The 19,887-nt window shown below is 42.7% G+C and overlaps 1 protein-coding gene across 1 annotated transcript in view; it reads right to left on the reverse strand.

Moving 5' to 3' along the window:
• Positions 1 to 1,507: 1,507 nt before the first annotated feature.
• Positions 1,508 to 19,887, reverse strand: part of med15 (mediator complex subunit 15) — a 35,601-nt gene continuing 17,221 nt past the window's right edge. Inside the window, exons 10-18 of the mRNA XM_080724863.1 lie at positions 19,512 to 19,630; positions 14,077 to 14,204; positions 13,545 to 13,679; positions 11,804 to 11,867; positions 7,727 to 7,793; positions 6,329 to 6,486; positions 3,927 to 4,093; positions 3,124 to 3,222; positions 1,508 to 2,584 (exon numbers count right to left, since the gene is read on the reverse strand). Coding sequence (XP_080580989.1) covers positions 2,448 to 2,584; positions 3,124 to 3,222; positions 3,927 to 4,093; positions 6,329 to 6,486; positions 7,727 to 7,793; positions 11,804 to 11,867; positions 13,545 to 13,679; positions 14,077 to 14,204; positions 19,512 to 19,630 — 1,074 coding nt within the window. The 3' untranslated portion in view covers positions 1,508 to 2,447. The remainder of the gene's footprint in view (positions 2,585 to 3,123; positions 3,223 to 3,926; positions 4,094 to 6,328; positions 6,487 to 7,726; positions 7,794 to 11,803; positions 11,868 to 13,544; positions 13,680 to 14,076; positions 14,205 to 19,511; positions 19,631 to 19,887) is intronic.

Raw genomic sequence — 19,887 nt, forward strand, 5'->3', positions numbered from 1 at the left:
GTCCTCATTATTAATACATTAGATAACGGTTTGCCATGATGTGTATACATTATGTTGTAGCCTAATAATAATTGGCTCTAGCAGTTACTTCTGTTTGCATTATTATACAGTATTGTTGTTACTCATTGAAATGTATCAACCTCACAAAGCCATAATGTGCCTAGCAATAGGCCTACAACTAGTTCAGATTTATGAAGATAAAAATACTTCCAATGTCAAAAGGGTGCCATGTCTTCAATGTCAAAAGGGTGCCATGTCTTCTTCAGCCTTTCACGGCAATCTGACACTGTGTTCATGATTTAAGGCATTTTGTTCCAAAAATGTGGTTTGCAAAAGTCCCAGAGCCGAAGGTAAAACACAAATTGGCCTGTTATAGCGCCACCATGAGGCTCATTTCGTTTTCAAGTATAATTTCTTCCTGTGCCTAGTAGGAATGTGCATGCAAAATTTCAAGGAAATTGCACTCCGTGTTCATGATTTGAAGCATTTTGTTCAAAACTGTGCACTCCGGGCACCCGGTGGCCTACTGGTCTAAGCGCATACCATATAGGCATTGATGCCTGGCGGCGTCGCCAGTTCGATTCCCGATCCAGACGACCTTTGCCGCATGTCTCTCCCCATCTCTCCCCCCGTTTCCTGTCAGTCTACTGTACTATCCAATAAAGGCATAAAAGCCCCAAAACAAATCTTAATAAAAAAAAAAAAACTGAGCACTCCTGCAAGCCAATCTTATCAGGAAGGAATATGAAAAATCTGAAAGACCTGTTTCGTTTAATGACTATAGAGATACTGTGTACCGACTTTTGGACACAATCTGTAGTAGTCCAAAAATGTGTTTCCTGGTGGCGCTAGAACAGGCCCATGTGAAAAATGAGGGGCAGAGGTTCTGCTCTAGCACCCAGGGAGTGTGCGTGTACGTATTCGCTGCCATCGTGGCAACGGTGCCGGAGATTAGCTTTTCAGACGGAAGGACAGACACACAAGCACGGACAGACAGGGGCGAAAACATAGACTCGGCCATGCCTTTCGGCCTGGCGGGGGCAAATATGACCAGAATCAGAGCTAGCCCTAAATGTATACTAATACGACAAACCGAACACGATTCTCTCTTAGGGTATTGATAACTGAACAGACCAGATCATTGGCAGATGCCAGCTCCAAATCTGTGGACTGTAGGTGATCGGCTGAAGACGCTTTCCAGTGTGGATAACAAACTGTCCATATAGTATGTTTAATGTTTTACATAGAAGTCAGTCAGTTGTGTTTCACATGTTCATACATACATTTCATTTATTTATTCCATAAATATTTTGTTTGTGGGGAGGGGGGACCCCTGACATATAGAAATTAGGAGCATTTAGAGAAAGGGACAGTGCAGTGTAACTTAGACCTGTCTAGTGCCCACATATTTGTTCAACGGTTACCATTAATATGCTGTTTATAATGTATATATATAGTACATAGTTGTGTTGTGCTGTTAAAGAAATGTAACCATGGATGGTGCAGATGAACAGAATAATATTTATTCAAAGTATTTAAAAAAAGACAAGATTTCTATACACATTTCAAAGCTCTGAACAGCAGAGTACAAACATTTCCCTTCCTCGGTACATACAAACAAACCCACGTCAATCCTTTCATTTCACAATACAGTGCAACAGCACTCCCCTGTGGTAGAAAATAAAATAAAATTACATATCAAACTAGATTTCCATTCCAACCCATCCCATCCTTACCTCACGTCTTTTTCTATAAACATTTGAATGAAGCATTAATGAAATGTGTGCATGTTTTATGAAGGTAAACGTTTATTGAATTGAACCTTTCAACAGTTTTTTTTCCTAAGTGTAGTGTTGTCGACTCAACATTCTATAGGGCATGAAAATTCACAGAGTGCATATTATTATTCACATATTCGAGTGTTGATCTATCACCTACTATGAGGCCTTGTTGTTGTGAAGGCTGGCGATGCATGTTTTTAAGTTCCAAAGTTGGAACTTGCCATAACTGTAAAACTGGAGTCCCACCCTAATAGAGGTGGTAATCCCTAAGCAGAGCGAGATGATAAAGGCATAATTTATAATAATGGTTTATTCCAGATTGCATACTGGGTATCTGTGTATACACAGTAATAAGTGTTTTAGTTCATGTTTTGTGCCCAGCAGCACTTTGTTGTCCAGGCCTGCAGAGGTGATGAACCCCTGTGAAAAAGCATTGATTTCTTTTTCTTTATAAATCAAAGCAACATGCTGAACTGAGCTGATGGTTTACATTTCATCCGGGAGGACTTGTGTATTGAATTTCCAAAGTAACAAAAACAATCTATTTGTTTGGGGGTATTTGTATTCCCACAGAATGTCACTTTTCAATCTTGGTTGGGCGTTTTACCAGGCGTGTGGTAGTTTAGCGGTAGTTTCAGCATCAGTTTTCGCGCGGTGGTCGTGCATCTACGCTGCAGAGAGGCAGGCCTGTCGGACGCTCTGAGCCCAGGTGTTGAGCAGTTCAGTAACCGAATGTTTGTCTGGGAGCTGGAGCAGCTTGGAGGTCATGTTCTTGTGAACGGTCTGCAGGAAGTTGTTGGCACCTGGCAGAAAAGAAGTCCACAAAAAGACCATCAACATTTACAGACAAAACGGCTGTCATATATTTGGTCGTGTTACTAAAGTAACATACAGTAAATGATGTATAGAATTGCATATTAAACACATGAAGACCCAAAGCCGATTCTACAAATGTCTTCTAAACCCTAAGTTCCCCCCCGTCAATTTACGCCCAACGTGATCATACTACAGCGTCACACAAAAGCATCAAAAGTAGTCAGATCCACAAGCTCGAAACATTGTGCGAAGCGATGCGTTTTGAGCTTCTAAATCTGCTACTTTTTCTACTTTTGTGATTTAAATCCTGAACAGTTTTGGACAATTACAGACGATATAAAATCTAAAATGACACAGATGCTTTCCCGGTTTTAATGGGTCTAGTAGTATTTGGGAGTATTTCATGTTCTTCAAAAGCAGAACAGTCAACAATGGCATCTATATCTTTTTTATTATAAAAAGAGACGCAGACTTAAAAACAATTAGCTAGTGAGCGGGAAAGGACAGGGTGGTTTGAACTCCTCACCATATTGTTCTCCATCGTCCGCCCAGTAGGGACTCTGGTCTGGGTAGTCAGAAGGAACGCTCAGCTGCAGGGGAGGAACACTGGGAAGGTTCTTGTCATCTGAGACACAGACAAGAGGACAGACATAACAGTGTTAAAACAGACTGGAGAGACCTCTGGAGTCATATATAGACGTCACAGCGATATTTACTGCCACTAGGGATGGGACGACATGAATATTTCATATCACGATGATTGTGACAAAATAAATCACGATTTAAGATATTATCGCGCTAATCGAAATCCATTATCCTGGGGCGGAACATTTGCAAAAAAATAAATAGCAGATCTACATCTCACAACGCGTCGCATTGTGAGCTTGTAGATCGGCAATTTTTTGGCAAAGACATTTGATAGTGTGAAAAAAGACTATCATGCAAGAGAAAGGGAGTGCTTGATTTAAAAAACAAAAACAAAAAGAAAAATACCCTCTTCCCACATCCACCTTCCACACGACTTTACTGACAAAACGGACGGAGCAGAGAATACGAAATAAACGCTCCTCTTCTCGCTGCTGCTCAACGCAGCCTTTCTGATGACACGACACCCCCCCCCCCCACCCCATCCAAACATTTCTTTAACGAATCTGAACGATTCACACAAATGACCAATTTGGATTCAAAACGGCGATTTTCGCCGAAAAGCTTACACGTTTGCATGCCTGTATCATGAGTGTTTTCTTTATCACGATAAACGATAATATCGCTTATCGCCCCATCCGCCAACTGCCACTGCTTTCGGCGCCTGCGCTGCCGCGTGCGTACCCAGTTTACAGACGAGGTGAACAGTGCCGTTGTTGCTGCAGTAGGAAGGATCCAGGTTGACCAGGAACCGGACGTCCAGACGAGCCACCTCGCCCTGCAGGATGTTGGGGATGGTCTGGCGCTCATCGTCCTCGTGCTTCCGCTTTCGCCCAGCGATACTGGGACCCCTGAACGGGAGAGAGAACAGAGAGCAGTGATCTTTATTAATTTAATGAACAAAACACGCTGGCCTCTAGTTTCTCTACCCGCCATCAGCCTGACACAGATCATGAGCCCCTTTTCCACTGCAAGGTGGAACCAGAACTTTCAGGAACCTGAACCTATTTTTTTGGTTCTGGTTTTGTTTCCTTTGCGTACAGGTCGGTTCCAGACAAGGTTCCTGGAACCTTTTGTAGGTCCTGCTCCTGAGGTAGAACTAAACTTTAGTTCTGAGAACCTATGGGAGGGGCCAGCAGCGCTGCTGGTCTTTTTTTGGGACCTTCCCGGACCGGTTAGGTCTGGTTATATGGAGACATAAGCAGGACTTGGTCCGGGAATTTCACAGGTTCTTGAAAGTTCTTGGTCCTGGAAAATTCTGGTTCTAGTTCTGGGTTGGCCCTACAGTGGAAATGGGGTACTGTCCACCTCAGACAGACTGAACCCCCCTGTTGACTCCAGGGTCTCTGACCAAGGCCCCTGGCCCTCAGATGACATGCTGTAATTCTTTAACAGTCAGTAAAACTTTGGGATGCCAGCCAAGAAACCCATGGCCAAAATCATAAACCAGAAGATGAATGAACACATTCATTTGAAATGTAGATCTAATGCTTGAATAAGTTCAACACGTTTAATTTCACTGTTCACATACGATTTATATAGCCCACAATAGTCAACACAACACAGTTATTCACATTCAGTTCATCATATATGAGCTATAAAATTGACATTTGGCGATGGTGAGGAGTGCACAATCTAACCCGAAATGCTCTTCCAAGGAAATATAATAATCCAACTGTGACTGACTGTAACAACTACACAGACAGGGGCTGGGCCAAGCACTGGCATAGGACCCAGCTGTTCCCCAGTGGTGCCCAAACCTTTTTAGCTTGAGACCCAAAAGAGAAATTAGACGTTTGCTCAGGACCCAAACTAGTGAAACATGCAAATCTACAAGCTTGCAGATCTGCTATTTTCACTACTTCTTAAACTTAAACAAAACACACACACACGCACGCACGCACGCACACACGAACACACACTTGTTTTTATATATATCTTTTGAAATAATATATTTATATACATTTATTTTTGGGGGATATTTACTCACGACCCATAAAAACTGAAGCCACTTAAAATGGACAGTGTCTCTCACAAGAACATGGGATAACAAGTAGGGTTGGACACGGTAACCGCCGTACCGCGGTAAACCGAGGTCTACCGCGGTGTCTACCGCGGTGTCAGTGTGCTTACCGCGGTAAAAAAAGACAAAAAAAAGTCTATTTTTTATTGGAAAACAAGCGAGTTTTAAAACAGGGGAGAAGCGAGGACCGCATGCGCTCCATGCCGCTCTGCTCTGGGCCGTGTACCACAGTTTGGAAGCCAGATACGTCACTCTCACTGTCAGAGACACAGACAGTCACTGCTGCTGCCTGCGTAGAGGAGTACAGAGCAGCGTAAACTTTCTGTGTAATCCATTGATCCACACGACACAAGGATGTTAATACATACCTTGTGTTGTGGCATATCTTTTTTTATTCATACGGATTACTGGCGGAGCGCGGGCCGCGTGGACTAAAACCGAAAATTAAACTATTTTACTTTTTCCATCGCGTCGCACGTTGTGCCCGTTCGGCGGCGCGTCAGAGATTTTATAACCTTTTCTGTCAAGTCTTGTAACTAAAACCTGTATATAGCAGCACTCAATCACTGGGATTTGAGAGTTGAGACGTGACGTGAGTTTACAGAATCACTGTACACGATCTGACTACACGTCCTCTTCTGGTTTGTTCACACAGCTGTTTGTGTCTGAAAAGCCTACTAGCTAGCCTACGTTACTATGGTAACCCGACAGTGCAGATCTAAAAGCTCAGTCGCGGATGCAATGTGTTGTGAGCTTGTAGATCTGCTCCTTTCAAAGCCATACCCGCTGTGCTGTACGGAGAAGTATAACTCGGGCGGTCAGGCTGTGTCGCCTCTCCACTGTGGAGAGGCGACTTTAGGGAAGATGATTGCAATATTTTGGCTTATCGCCGAACCTTAATTAATAGATACGGGGGTGCGGTAATTACCGCAGTACCGTCGGTAAATGGGAAGACGGTAATCGCGGTAACAAAATGTCGATACCGCCCCAGGCCTAATAACAAGATAACCATGGAGAGACCATGTTTGCTGCGTTTTTTTTAACACGGTCCAGTTGTTCTTACGTGATGGGAGGCCCGTGGATGGCTGTCATGGCTGGGGAGAAGGTTCTGTACAGGGAGTGGTTGAAGACTGGAGAGCGGATGTTGGCCATCACAGCATCCAGGAGAGGCTGACACAGGTACTGCTGCTTGGTGGCCACCGGGGGAGGAGGAGGGGTGGGCTGGGGAACACAAGACACTGAGTTGATTAGATGTTTCATGCTAAGGACCCCCCAAAATTGACATTCATTTGGCCGCAGGACAGGTCCCAATCGGTTTCGTGACAGAGATCCCCAGAAGAGAAGATTTGTGTAAAATTATACAATTTTTGAAGCGGCGGAAACCGCTTCCAATGAATGGCTGTGTGTGTATCACGCCCATATATGGTCATTTCAGTCCAGAATGAACAGGCTTTTTCAAAAACAGAATGTCCGTTTAATTACCATATATGGTGATCTCAGTCCAGAATGAACAGGGTTTTTCAAAAACAGAATGTCCGGTACCTTATGTCCATATATGGTCACTCCAGGCCAGAATGAACAGGTTTTTCCTGTCCCATACGTGTAAAATATCAGTCCAGAATGAATAGGCTTTTTCAAAAAGCAAAATGTGTGTCCCATGTCCATATATGGTCATTTCAGTTCAGAATGAATAGGCTTTATTATGTCCTGTACATCTAGAATATGTGTGCGGTGTCCCTCCCGGTCAGATCAATGGATACTTTGAGGATTGGTCAAGCTTCACATGATAATTTGGCCTTCAGGGTTTATCTGTCTTATTTAAACACTTTATATTTATTTATGTATTTATTTAATTACAAATTCTTATTTTAATGTATGTGTTTTAATCTATTTTATTTTTTAAACCTATTATACCAACTGTCATACCAGCTCTCCAAATACATTCAGAATAGAAGTTTTATCTGTCCACCGCTTCAATTCGAACCGAGGTTTGATTTTTTTTTTATGTTCAAAAATAGCAGATGAACAAGCTTGCATTTCTTATTTTCGTAAAGCCATATTAGCCAACGCTGTATTCTAAAAGATGCTTTCCCGTTTTAATGGGTTAAGCGTAATGAAACACTTGTTTATAATGTAGTCCTCTCCCACATTGAGCCATTTTAATCAGCTATATGAGTAACACAATGTTGTTATGGACCAATAAACTGACAAATCAATCAGCTTCAATTAAGGCAAATGGATCCAATCCAGGATCTGCCACCAACCAGCTGTCATCATAGTCTAATTTTTAAGTGGTGCTAACCGATCCTACGTCTGGCTTTGTGTGTATAAGCACGGATCTCCATGTATGTAGATAACTGACATCACAGACATAACGGCCCATACAAGGATATATGCACCTGTCGTTTTTAATTCATATATGGTGAATAATATCAAACAACTGGACCAAACGTGAGCTCACCACTGCCATGTCGTTCTTCAGTTTCTCTAGAGCTATCTCACACTTCTGGAGGGTCTTCAGAGGACATCTACAGGTTAGGGAGAAGAAAATAATGAATACAGATCTGAGAGGATGCATTCATGTCATGTTATGACAACACAACGACAGCTGCTATGCAGCAGCAGCAGTGAGTATGGGTGGTGCATTTTGAAACAGTGGAAGAGAATGAAAAAAAGAAAAGAATGAAGAAATAAATGAGAAACAAATGAAGGCCTGTCAGTAGAACAGATCATAACCCTCCTTTATCCTACCGTATATTTCAAAGATAATAGCCCGGGGGCAAATAGCCGCTGGGCACCAAATACCCTTGGATTCAAATCGATTTCCAAGAATTTAACGCCCGGGCTACTTTGGAGAAATACGGTACAGAGATCTCCATATGGGCATATACTGATGACGCAAGAGGACGTGTCTGACAAATAGAGATCTCCATGGGCATAAAAGGGACAAGAACTGACGGATACAGAGATCTCCATATATGGGCATATCAGTCAGATCGGCGGAGAGACGTAGGTGCCAAACCTCTAGTAGTTACTGTATATTAAAAATAGGCTTAAGGAAGGACCAGCCTTCCTTTTAAAGGTTTCTTTAAATGACTACATACGTAGATAAATCCTTGAGAATCAAGTGCCTCTAACCCAGACTTCAAGAAGGTCTTGAAGGTTCTAGTCTTGGATATCGTGGGAGATTCAGGGTAATGCTGAATCTGAGCTCATGGCGTGACTGCGACCCTTTATATAATGCTTGACTGGATGCTCGTGACATCTCTCTGATAAGTCAACTTTGCCCTTATATGGAGTTTTACATCAGCATGATGTCAGCACTAGATGTCTCCACCTGCTCCATATATGGAACTCCAGATCAAAAACACTCAAGTATGGATTTGCTTGTGATGTTAGGACAGCAGTGATGGCAACCATAGCAACCTAAATGGTTTTCACCACTCAAAAACGAATAAAACGCTATTAAAACAATGTTACAACTGAGAGCACGGCATAGCCATAGGCATTGTTCAGGTTCAGGTTCGGTTTATTAGTCAAATGCGTATCCATACAAGTACAGACAAACAATGAAATGCTTGTGCCAAGAGCACTCATTGTAATTCCACAATCACATACCAAATACTAAAAATAAGACAAATAACATTTTGATTCAGGGGAGTCCCATTACATACAGAAGCATTAACTAGGCATATTGTTTAAAATTACCAATCACTGACATCTAGTGCAAGTTTCTATATTACATTTTAGAATGCCCTGATGCGAGTCACTAGGAATCCGTAGGGAAATATACTGTATACCGTCTTACCATTTGTCCCTTTCATGCCCATATATGGATATCTATGTATCTGTCAGTTCTTGTCCCTATTTGAGCGGTGCTAAACATTCCGTCCTTGTTCCAATTAAACTAGACCAGGTCAACCTGGTTGTGCCAGACCCCCTGTCTGTCATCATCATTTATGACATCATGCCTTTTGTAGGCATGTCATCATCATGTCATCATCATATATACCCTTTATATAGAAAACCAGGACAGACAGACAGACCGACATTTGCTTATGTAGGCCTACCCATTTCATGGGTCTGGCAAAAATAGCAGATCTACAAGCTCAAAATGTGTCGCACTGTGACGCGTTTTGAGCTTGTAGAACCGGCTATTTTTGCTATGTTTTACTGTATATGCAATGTGGCACTCTGGAGTGAGTGAAAGTATAGTGGCCTCTCCATCAAAGTTGCCCACCCCTGTTCTAGGGTGATGCGGCGACTAGATGTGAGCCTCTAGAACATTTAAAATTGGGGGATTTTGGGGGATTTTTTTCTTTTTTTTTTTACTTAAAATGCATATTGGTTCTTAATATCGGTTATCAGCCTCTTTGATCACAACTAATCGATATCGAAATCGAACATGAAAATCCCATATCGGTCGACCCCTATTAACTCATTCCCTGCCAAACCCGAGGAACCCGAGAATTTCGCGATGTCCCTCCCTGCCACGCCCGAGGAACCCGAGAATTTCCGCCATTTTGAAAAAAAAACAAAAATGTTTTGGGACCCCAAAAACGTTAGTAGGCATGATAGCGATCGCGAAATTGCTTGTTTAACCCCCATACAACCCCCATACAACTCAGGTAGCAGACCTCCAAGCTCACAACAGTGTAAAACATAATGGCTGCTATCTCATGAATGCCTGAACGGATTTCCATTCGGATTTTTTTGTTTGAAAGCTGTGAGCAATGTGGACACACGTGGTGCATTATCTAGGCATGGGTGTGCATGATCCGTGCACTATGAATTACATGGAAGTCTATGGAGACGAATGGCAGTTAAAGAGTACGAAGGTATTGTTAAATGGCAGCATATGAGTTAAAGAAAAAAGATCTGTCTGGATTGTCAACTTCTATCTATGAACTGTAACCTAGATTTACCAAAGTCTGATATGGGATTGAAAAAGCCCACTAGGTGTCAGTGTTGGCCCATTTAATATTGAACATTGAAGCTTTGCACAAACACTATCAATGCATTTCACAGGGGTTAAAGCAAAAAAAAATCCCGAGACGGAAATGTATTCCCCCCCCCCCCCCCCCCGCTTGAAAAGCGTCTTTTTTTATCGTTGCTGCCATGCTGCCATTTAACAGATACAACAGAAACAGGCTCCTGGTTCTCTCACCGTTTGACACGGTGACACCAGGACCTGAATGGCTTTCCCGTCAACCTTTTCATCCAGCCAAGCCCACCTCAATTTGTTTTTGACCGCACTGAGCACATCCGAGCCTTATTGTCGCTGCCTCCGCCCAGAACTCATGTGCAATTCCAAATAACGCGTCGCTGACTGAACCTATGCCACACGTGGGTAATGTTATGAGCGAAACACTGCGATGCAGTGGAGAAATCTCCGCCTATTGCCATGAACAGTGAACACCAATCATTCATGATACGTTGCTAATCGGTACCAATGAAACACCACCCCGAAGTATTTCATTAGCATCTGTATGGATCACTTTTGTGAGTGACAAATAAATCTCCTCGAATCTCTGATTTGCAAACATAACAAGTGTTCCGTTGCTTATAATGCAGAGAACGTAAGCAAACCATATAGACTGTAGAAAGCAAACGCGTATTGTCAATTACTGCTGCCCCCTGTAAACACATATTTAGATAGTATAGCCTACCTGCTGTTTACATGTAAAACTCCAGTGACTTCATCTTTTGACACTGCCATCCATACATTACAGAGAGAGCGACGTCTCATTCCTTTGCAGCATCCAGCTATTGGAATTCAGCGTAGGTCCAAAAAGTTTAACAAACTTCCAAACGGTGTACATCGTTTAAGCCACAGGAGCACTGTTTTCTATCATAAATATGAACTTTAGCCAAACTATTGCGGGTAATCCAAGTGATGTTTTGTTTATCCAACAGCATCGTCGCAGTTAGCTTACAGCAGCAACAAGTAGCTAGAGGCATTTCCTCTCAGTGTAGGGCGGATTTCAAAATAAGAGCCTAGCGTAATCTGATCAAGTCAAGTCAAGTCACGTCAACTGGTTTTATTTTGAAGTCTACTTACAGGAAATAGTTGGTCTAAATTAGAACTACATGACACACCAGCAAGTCTACGAACCACAGTAGTAACTGATGCTATTATAATTAGCGCAGACGGTTCAGCTTTTTTTCTTTTTTTCCGAATCTTCTCTGATCTCATAAATAGCCCCTAGGGAATCCTCAAGACGGAAATCCGTCCCCAGGACGGAGAACTTTAACCCCTGATTTCACCATCTATCCACCATCATACATATTTAGTTCACTTTGTCTCTTTAATGACTTCCGTTGTATTTATTTAGCATTTATTCTTTATTAGCTTTTATCCGTTTTTGTCACACACTGTCGAGGACATTTTTAGTTTTTAGTTTAGGACACCCATGTGCACATAGTCTTAAAACAACACATCACCCATTTCTAAGTTGGAGCTCAACATCTCCAGAAATATGAGGTTATAAAAGCTGAACGGTAGAATGGAATGACTTCAAACGCATGCTGTGTTTACCGCGTGTTGGGGTCTGTAAGGATGTTCAAAAGACTCTTCATCTTGCTCAGGTCCTTCTTCCTGTCTGTTGAAAAGACATGAAAAGACTAGTTAGTAAACTACCGGTAGTTCAACGTCTGTGAATAGACAGGGAAAGTTTTAACCACAGATGTGTCATACAGGAAAACCATATTAACACATGGAACACATAATACCTTTTCATGAGTCATAACCCTTCTGTGTTTTAGGACAAAAAAACAACAACCTTGAATGCAGGGATTCAGGGGCGTCACACCAAATTCTGGGCCCTGGGTACAAGGATTCACTGTGGGCCCCCCATGAATGTTAACTATTGAAAAATAGCTAGATATACAAGCTCACAGCGCGGCACTCCTGCGAGCTTGTAGATCTGCTACTATGAAAAAGTGTGAAAATGTGTGCAAGAAACTTATGTTTCTATGTCAGTGGTGCTCAAATGTTTTCATGTGAAGGACCCCGAAGATGATATGTATTTGGCCACAGACCCCCAACTCAAAATATTTAGTTCCAGGCCCCCCCCCCGGAAGCAAAATTTGAGTTACAAACGTTCGCTTTGAAAATACATATATTCAAAGATTTGCACACATTTTCACGACTTTTTCAAAAATAGCAGATCTACAAGCTCGCAGCGCGGCACTCGGTGCCGCGCTGTGAGCTTGTATATCTGCTATTTTTCACTGGTTAAAACATTCAACAATTCTAGGCCTAAATGGGTTAACACATGGAACACATAATACCTTTTCATGAGTCATAACCCTTCTGTGTTTTAGGACAAAAAAAACAACAACCTTGAATGCAGGGATTCCTTTTTTTTTCTTTTGGGTGCCACGTAAACAGGGGACTCTACATAAGTAGGCATGACAGAATAGTGGATTTGATATCAAAAGATATCTCATCCATCTTCAGGTCCTCTATTATGCTATACAAGCATTCTACTGTCAAGCCGAGCATGTTTAGCCTTTGTAATGATGATTCTGTGTTCTCTAACATTTCAGCTAACACCCCTGATGTCATTGTTGTTAATGAAACCCATAGGGGGGTGTTTATTCTCGAGGTCGGCTGCACCTTTGACTACAGCTTAGAGGAAGCTTTCTTAACCAAAGTATTAAAATATCTAGCTAGAGCAGACCATCGCACAGCTAGGCTACAGATGTAAACTTATGTTTTTTATCTTTGGGAGCCTAGGGCATGTGCACAAGCTGGTTGTAAGGGGCCTTCAAATGGCCGGCCTCCCCAAAAGGAGAGCCAAACAATTAGCAAGGTACCACTCTGTATCAGCTATTATAGGAAGTCGCTCCATTTGGAGGAGGCGTTGTTATCTTTACCCATGATTGTTGTCTGCTGTGTTTGACATCTATGCCAACAGTATTGTATCTAACAATGTTCTGCCCTACCTGCACTTTGTAACTGGCAGTTTTCCTTGATTATCTGACTGCACTGATATTGTTTATGTCCTTTGTGCGAGGAATTCTTGTACTTCTGCTTATGTGGACATAAATAAACATTTCAAGTGTGTGTGTGTGTGTGTGTGTGTGTGTGTGTGTGTGTGTGTGTGTGTGTGTGTGTGTGTGTGTGTGTGTGTGTGTGTGTGTGTGTGAAGGGAATGTAATTTGAGACATCATTTGATATACTCCCTCTCACAGTTCATTTAACTCTAAGAGTGTGCCAATTCCTTTTGTACAATGTCAGTGTTAAACCAAAACTCTGGACTGTTCTAGTGTACCTTCATTCTTGTCTATCTTGTTGATCATCCTCCGCAGGGGTTCGATGTACTTGGACAGCTGTTTGAGTTTCTCCATGTACTGCTGGTCCTCCTGAGACGTGGGCCCAGCAGGACTCATCACGGAGCTGGGGTTCCCTACACAACACAACACAACACAACACAACACAACACAACCACATTATGATTCCAATATTGTCTTACAAGTTTAGTTCTACAAAATGCAAACTTTTACATTGTGTATTTGGCTGCGGCTCCCACTTTGAAAACCACTGGTGTAGAGTTTGAAAAAACAAATATACGTAAATAAAGTACATAAAATTGTTTAACAACCAAAGGAAAGTACAACAGCAATGGGGTATGAGGAGAAAGGATTCAAATAAAAAAAGAATGAATTAACCAAGATGAGTCCAATAGTTTTCTGTTGTTTCTGTGAATCCCTCAGTAACCAGGACATAACACATGAGCGCAGAGGGGTCTCTTGGATGGGAATAGTGGGGGAAAGAATGCAGCAGAGAGTAGCCGGTGATCAGACCTGGGGTGTTGAGAGGTCCTGGCGAGGGAACCCCGTAGTTCTGTGGCGTGCGGGCAGTGGCAGGACTCTGGGCGGGCTGGGGAGACGGACTGGGCTGGAAGCCTCCTGGGGAAGGCGTTGGGCCAGAACTGAGAGCAAAAGAAAAACATAAAAGAAAATGGTTAAATACTAGGGATGAGTCAGGATGATCGAATATTCTAATTCATGTTTTTGAGGATGGAAATGTATTATTGGGTGTAATATTTATTCTCTTCTGCATTATTATTGTTTTCTTAATGGTCAAGTTACAATAGTCTAAAAGATGCACATGCTACCGTCTTGGTTTATTTGAGAAAACCAGTTTAATGCAATGCTGTTATTGTAACCTAGGATGGTCATTTGATGAAATATTCAATTTTACTCCTTCTCAAACGGATATGAACAAGAGTTCTTTGTTCTTGTTCAAAATCTCTTTTTAGATTTACAGAGAGAAACAAGTGTATTCTTTGAAGCATGCGAAACATTTAGTTTTCTTGTTTAGATGCTAGAGAAGGTTTTCACATTCAAAAGCCTCAAGAGGAAAGTTAACAGTGAACACAGAAACCCTATATAAACTTCATTTAACAGGGATTAAATGAAGGAGACTGTACTTGGATCCCGATCTCTCGCCGATCAACAAGCTCACAATGTGTCGTGTTGTGACGCGTTGTGAGCTTTTAGATCGGCTATTTTTTGGCCAAGAGATTTGGTAGAGAGTGAAAAAGACTGTACATTATTTCCAGGTCCATTTTACTAATTATAGAGCAGGGGTGCCCACACTTTTTTGACTTGAGATCTACTTTTAAAATGACCAGCTCTACAAGATCTACCGACCCCCCCTACATTAAAAAAATGTAGGGGGCTTTGCGGCACTGACATTATTACAGTTTTTTGCCATGCACATGTTTATATAGCTTTGTAATGGTACTAGGGTTGCCACCTTTCAGAAATTGAAAAAATCACACCCGTGTGAACTGAGCGGTGGTTTACCCACCAACCCCCCCCCCCTCCCCCCCTGTGTGTGTGTGTGTGTGTGTGTGTGTGTGTGCGTGTGTGTGTGTGCCTGGCCTGGCCTGAAAACAGCGCCCCTCCCTTAACATGTGTGGGCATAAAAGGTACTACACCACATGAGGCTACATACAGACCCACAGACCCACCCACATACCCACATACCCACCCACATACCCACCCACATACCTACACACACGGCCACGCTATGGAGACGGTGTGACCACCGCTCAATAAGGAACACCTCTTCCGGGCACGCGGTGCGTGCGTTCCGTGCGCGTGGCACAGCCGCCGGCCGGCGAAAAAATGCAGTCCCAAACCCATGAAATGCATAGAATAGTTATAACTATAACACACAACATGGTATAACCTATATTGTTTTGCAGTTTGAAGTGGCCAATTGTTTCTAAAATATGAATAAGTTAATTTTGTATGAAATAAAGCAATGTATGAATGATTTGAACCTGGCTCTTGTATTGGGTCACTTGGTGGTCAGTAAAGAGAAGGTAGTCAAGAAACCATTAAGTCATATACTTAAAGTTTAAAGTGCTTTATTAGCAACGAAGATTATTATTTTTTTACTTTAGGCTGAATAGGCTTCACTAGCCTGAACCTGAGCATAGCCTAGTTTAAAGTGCTTTATTAGCAATGAACATTGAACATTTTTACTTTAGGCTGAATAGGCTTCACTAGCCTAAACCTGAGCAACTTTACAGAAATAAGAGCCCAAAATACTTATAATAGTCAGATTTGGCAACACTGCATGGTATTTCATCCAACCTAGCCCAACATGGCTTATATTATCAGACCTGGCAACTGCATGTTGTTATTTTTCTCCACACACTGTAGGCTATTGCTTGGCAAGCAACCTTCACTGACGCTGTCAAGCCACGGGTTTGTTTCTTCCCACTCGCGTCTGTACCTTTGTAGGCGTCTGTCCTTTTTTTGAGGCGGTGCATGGAGTATTGTCTTCAGACGACATTTTTAAAGCGCGCGGTGTGCCACTGACTGGAACTAGGCAACGGTGATTGACAGCGACGTGCAGTGCATATGCAGACAGGGGCCGGGCAGCGGAGAGGAGAGGAGACAGCGACTGCGAGCCGCCTCACAAGCGGTCCTTCGTGCCTCTCCCTCCTTTTGCTGTCTTTTCCTGTGTTTTATTTCATTCATTATTGTTAAATTCTGTGTTGAGGTTTGTGTGACAGACCTTTATGGGGCATTTGGTTAAATACGGAACAAACCGCGTTCCGTATTGGTTCAATACGGAACGCATCTTTTAATTGTCCAATACGGAACGATTCCGTATTATACGGAACGGGTGGCAACCCTAAATGGTACTGACATTTGCACGAAACATTTGAAAACACAGCGTTGCATTGGGGGTTTACTTATTGAAGCCGTTATGGAAGCTGACAGGCCCTTCTTGATGTCAATCAAGTCACCTTAATTCAAGTGGCAGATGCCAAAAAGGGGATAAGTTTTGTGATTTCAATTTAATTGATTTATATATTTTTTTTTAAATATTTGAATAAGTATTTTTAGGGGCATGTTCATATGTTCTACCCGCACAGCCTTTGTGATCTACTGGTAGATCACAATCTACCTTTTGGGCACCCCTGTTATAGAGGGTTCAAATGATACCCAATATGCAGCTCGGCAAATAAAAGGTGAATTGATCCCAGTGCATGACGGAGGATAATTTCATGATAAATTTAAATCTCCACAATACAATTATTGAGTGTTTTTTATTGCGACAATAACCAGTAAGACTCCCCAATTGGGAGATAAGCGACCATCAGATCGCATGTATGCACAAATTGGCCATAGCAACCTCATGGCGGTGCTAGTCTAGAAGAGGGGCATGTGAGAAATCAGGGGCGGAGGTTGTGGTTTGCCAGCCAAGGAGTGTGTGTGCCAAGTTTGGCATGGATAGGGGCAACGGTGCCGGAGATAAGAGTAGGGCCAAATGTGTGACGTGACGGACAGATGGAGGGACTGACTGACGGACAGCCGGTGGAGGTTTTCATAGTAACTGCCGACCTGACGGTTGCAATAACAATTATCTTCCCATCCCTAGTTAGATTCATCCTGAAGTCGTACCATGTTGCCATCTTGGCCAAAGGACAAGAGGACATCTGACAAGGTTGTTTCAACACCAGCTCCTACCACACCCACTAGCAACATTCCACCAAAACACAACGGGTACACACACCGCCCTTCTCCGGCCACACACACACCAGAAATCTGTTGCCACACCCCATGTGCTTTGTGCCTTGATGTACCATAGTAGAGCCGGTGAGAGTCTAACAGCCTTGCTTGTTGCCCCTAGAGCAATGGTTCCCAAACATTTTAGCTTGTGACCCAAAAGAGAAATTAGACTTTTGCCCAGGACCCAAACTAGTGAAAACAGCACATCTACAAGCTCACAATGCGGCGCGAAGAGCTTCCAGATCGGCTATTTTCACTCCTTCTTAAATATTTGTTTTAAAATGGATGGATTTTTATTTTATTTATTTATTGAATTACTTAGAAAATATATACTATGTTTTTTATTCAAGAATTTCTTAGCTTTTGGGGGAAAAACTAAAAAATAAGGGACCCATAAAGATGTGTCAGCCACCCACAAATGGCTCCCGCACCAACAGTGCCTTAAAGAGTTATATCTCTCTTCAAAAACAAGTTAAGGTTGTCAATGATTCATCAGAAGCATGAAAGCGATGAGATGCCAAGAGGCTGGACAAGTTGGTGAAAATAGCTAGCTGTGACCTTGGCATGGAGCTGCACCCTCTTGTATTACATCAGAGCAAATCATTGTACCTATTCGTCTGTGCATGTTAGCCTGGTGTAGCCAGACTATATACTAATGGAGCTAACTAACTGCAGTGTGTTAACATGCGTGGATTGTTTAGCTGTGCTAGGCTAGGTCTGTGTCCCTTTTGTGCCCATATGAAGAGGTCTTCTGTGTCCTCTTTATGCCCAAATATGGCAATAACTGTATCCTTTAGTCTTCATCTCTTTTATGACCAAATATGGAGAGCCCTGATGTCATAAGTATATGCCCATACTGTATAAGGGCATATTGGTTGGATCAGCGGTTCTGGACAACAGGATATAAAAACTACAAGACAGCAGGGACCGCACTCCTTCCAGTACTTATCGCTGCATTGGGAACTCCTTATATGGTTATGGAGGCTGTGTCAGAGTGACGTCAGAGGTCTGCCAGCATGCTGATATACCCATATATGGGGATCTCTGTATCTGCCAGTACTTTTCGCGGTCATACATGTTGACCATCCTCTGCATTTCTACAGATAAATCTGACCCAAACAACAGGGGGATTTACCAGTAATAACAATGCTGGGCTGTCGATAGCCACAGGTCCACGGTGTAGCCTGAGCGACATTTCACTCACTGTTGTCATAATTTTGAACGTTTCTTAAACTTCACTCTTTCAACTAATAGCAACATTTATGGGGGGAATTGGTGGAGGAGTCTGGCCTGCTGCACTGAACCAAAGGTACACAGTCACAGTCTCACCGACAGACACACACACATGAAGGGAGTCACCATTAGTAAAGGAACACATAAAAACATCTGCAATTTCAACGTTTTGAAGATTATGAACACAAATCTGTTGAATTATATTTGAATCCCGAATTTCGTTTCCGACAGCCCCAATACAAAAAACGCTTTGCTGAAGCAGAATTGTGCTCTTAAATGCTCTTTCAGAGAAGGAAGTCTATTTCAGGGGTCTTCAACAGGAGGTCTGGGACCCCTAGGGGGTCCTCAGAGTTACTACAGGGGGGCCGCCAAATCTTTGTTGTGATATGATCATGTTTTTTACATTAACCACTTGAACCCTAGCATCCCTATTCTGAGTGGCACGTTAGGCAAACATATCAGATCTACAAGCTCACAATGCCTTGCGTTGCGAGGGGTTGTGAGCTTGTAGATCGGCTATTTCAAAGAGGTTTGGTGTAGAGGGAAAATAAAGAGCAATAGAAGTAGAAGAACTGACAGTTCAAGCGGTTAAATGTCTGAAAATACACATTAATCAAACATACACTGATGACAGTGCTGTCAAACAAGTCTACACTGTCTAAGACATGCATGAACATTTTTAATTTGCAACAAAATTGTATACAATATATAGGCTCTAGTTGGGGTCCCTGCTACTACATGTCTCTCTCAGCTAAGGGGTCCTTGGCCTGAAAACGCTGAAGACCCCTGGTCCATTTAATGACTTCTTCCACTAAGTAAAGGATTCCAAAAAAGTTGGCTTCTTTTTTTCCCGTGCAAAATAACTTGTTTTTATATGTACTGTATCGTTTCTATTGTATTATTAATGTGCTAATAAACTAAACTAAATAAAAAAGCACACAAATGCATAAAATGGGACCTTCATTTACCTGGCCGAGTTGGGCTGGGACGTGGGGGGCTGAGGGGACGGCTGGGGCGGAGGGGGCATGGACTGAGGCGTCTGCACCTGCTGCGGAGACGGCGACGACATCATCTGATGAGGCTGCACCTGGTGAATGAACGGAGAGCAAGAGAACGGAGCTCAGTCTATATCACACAAGAGGGCGGGCAGAGGAGCTGTGAGCAAAGGCCAAGCTGGTCCTCTCTGATCGGTGTTCTGTGTTTTTACTTTAACGTCCCACCGTTCCCACGCCCATCTCATGTCACGCTGGCCACGTTCTACATTGTTCTACTTTTGTAGCTAATGTGAGCGCTGAGGCCAAGGCCAACCTGAAGACTCATGGTCATGGAATGCAACCGCAGAAC

Source organism: Nannobrachium achirus, assembly GCF_963921795.1.
Source record: "Nannobrachium achirus genome assembly, chromosome: 4".
Taxonomy (NCBI): domain Eukaryota; kingdom Metazoa; phylum Chordata; class Actinopteri; order Myctophiformes; family Myctophidae; genus Nannobrachium; species Nannobrachium achirus.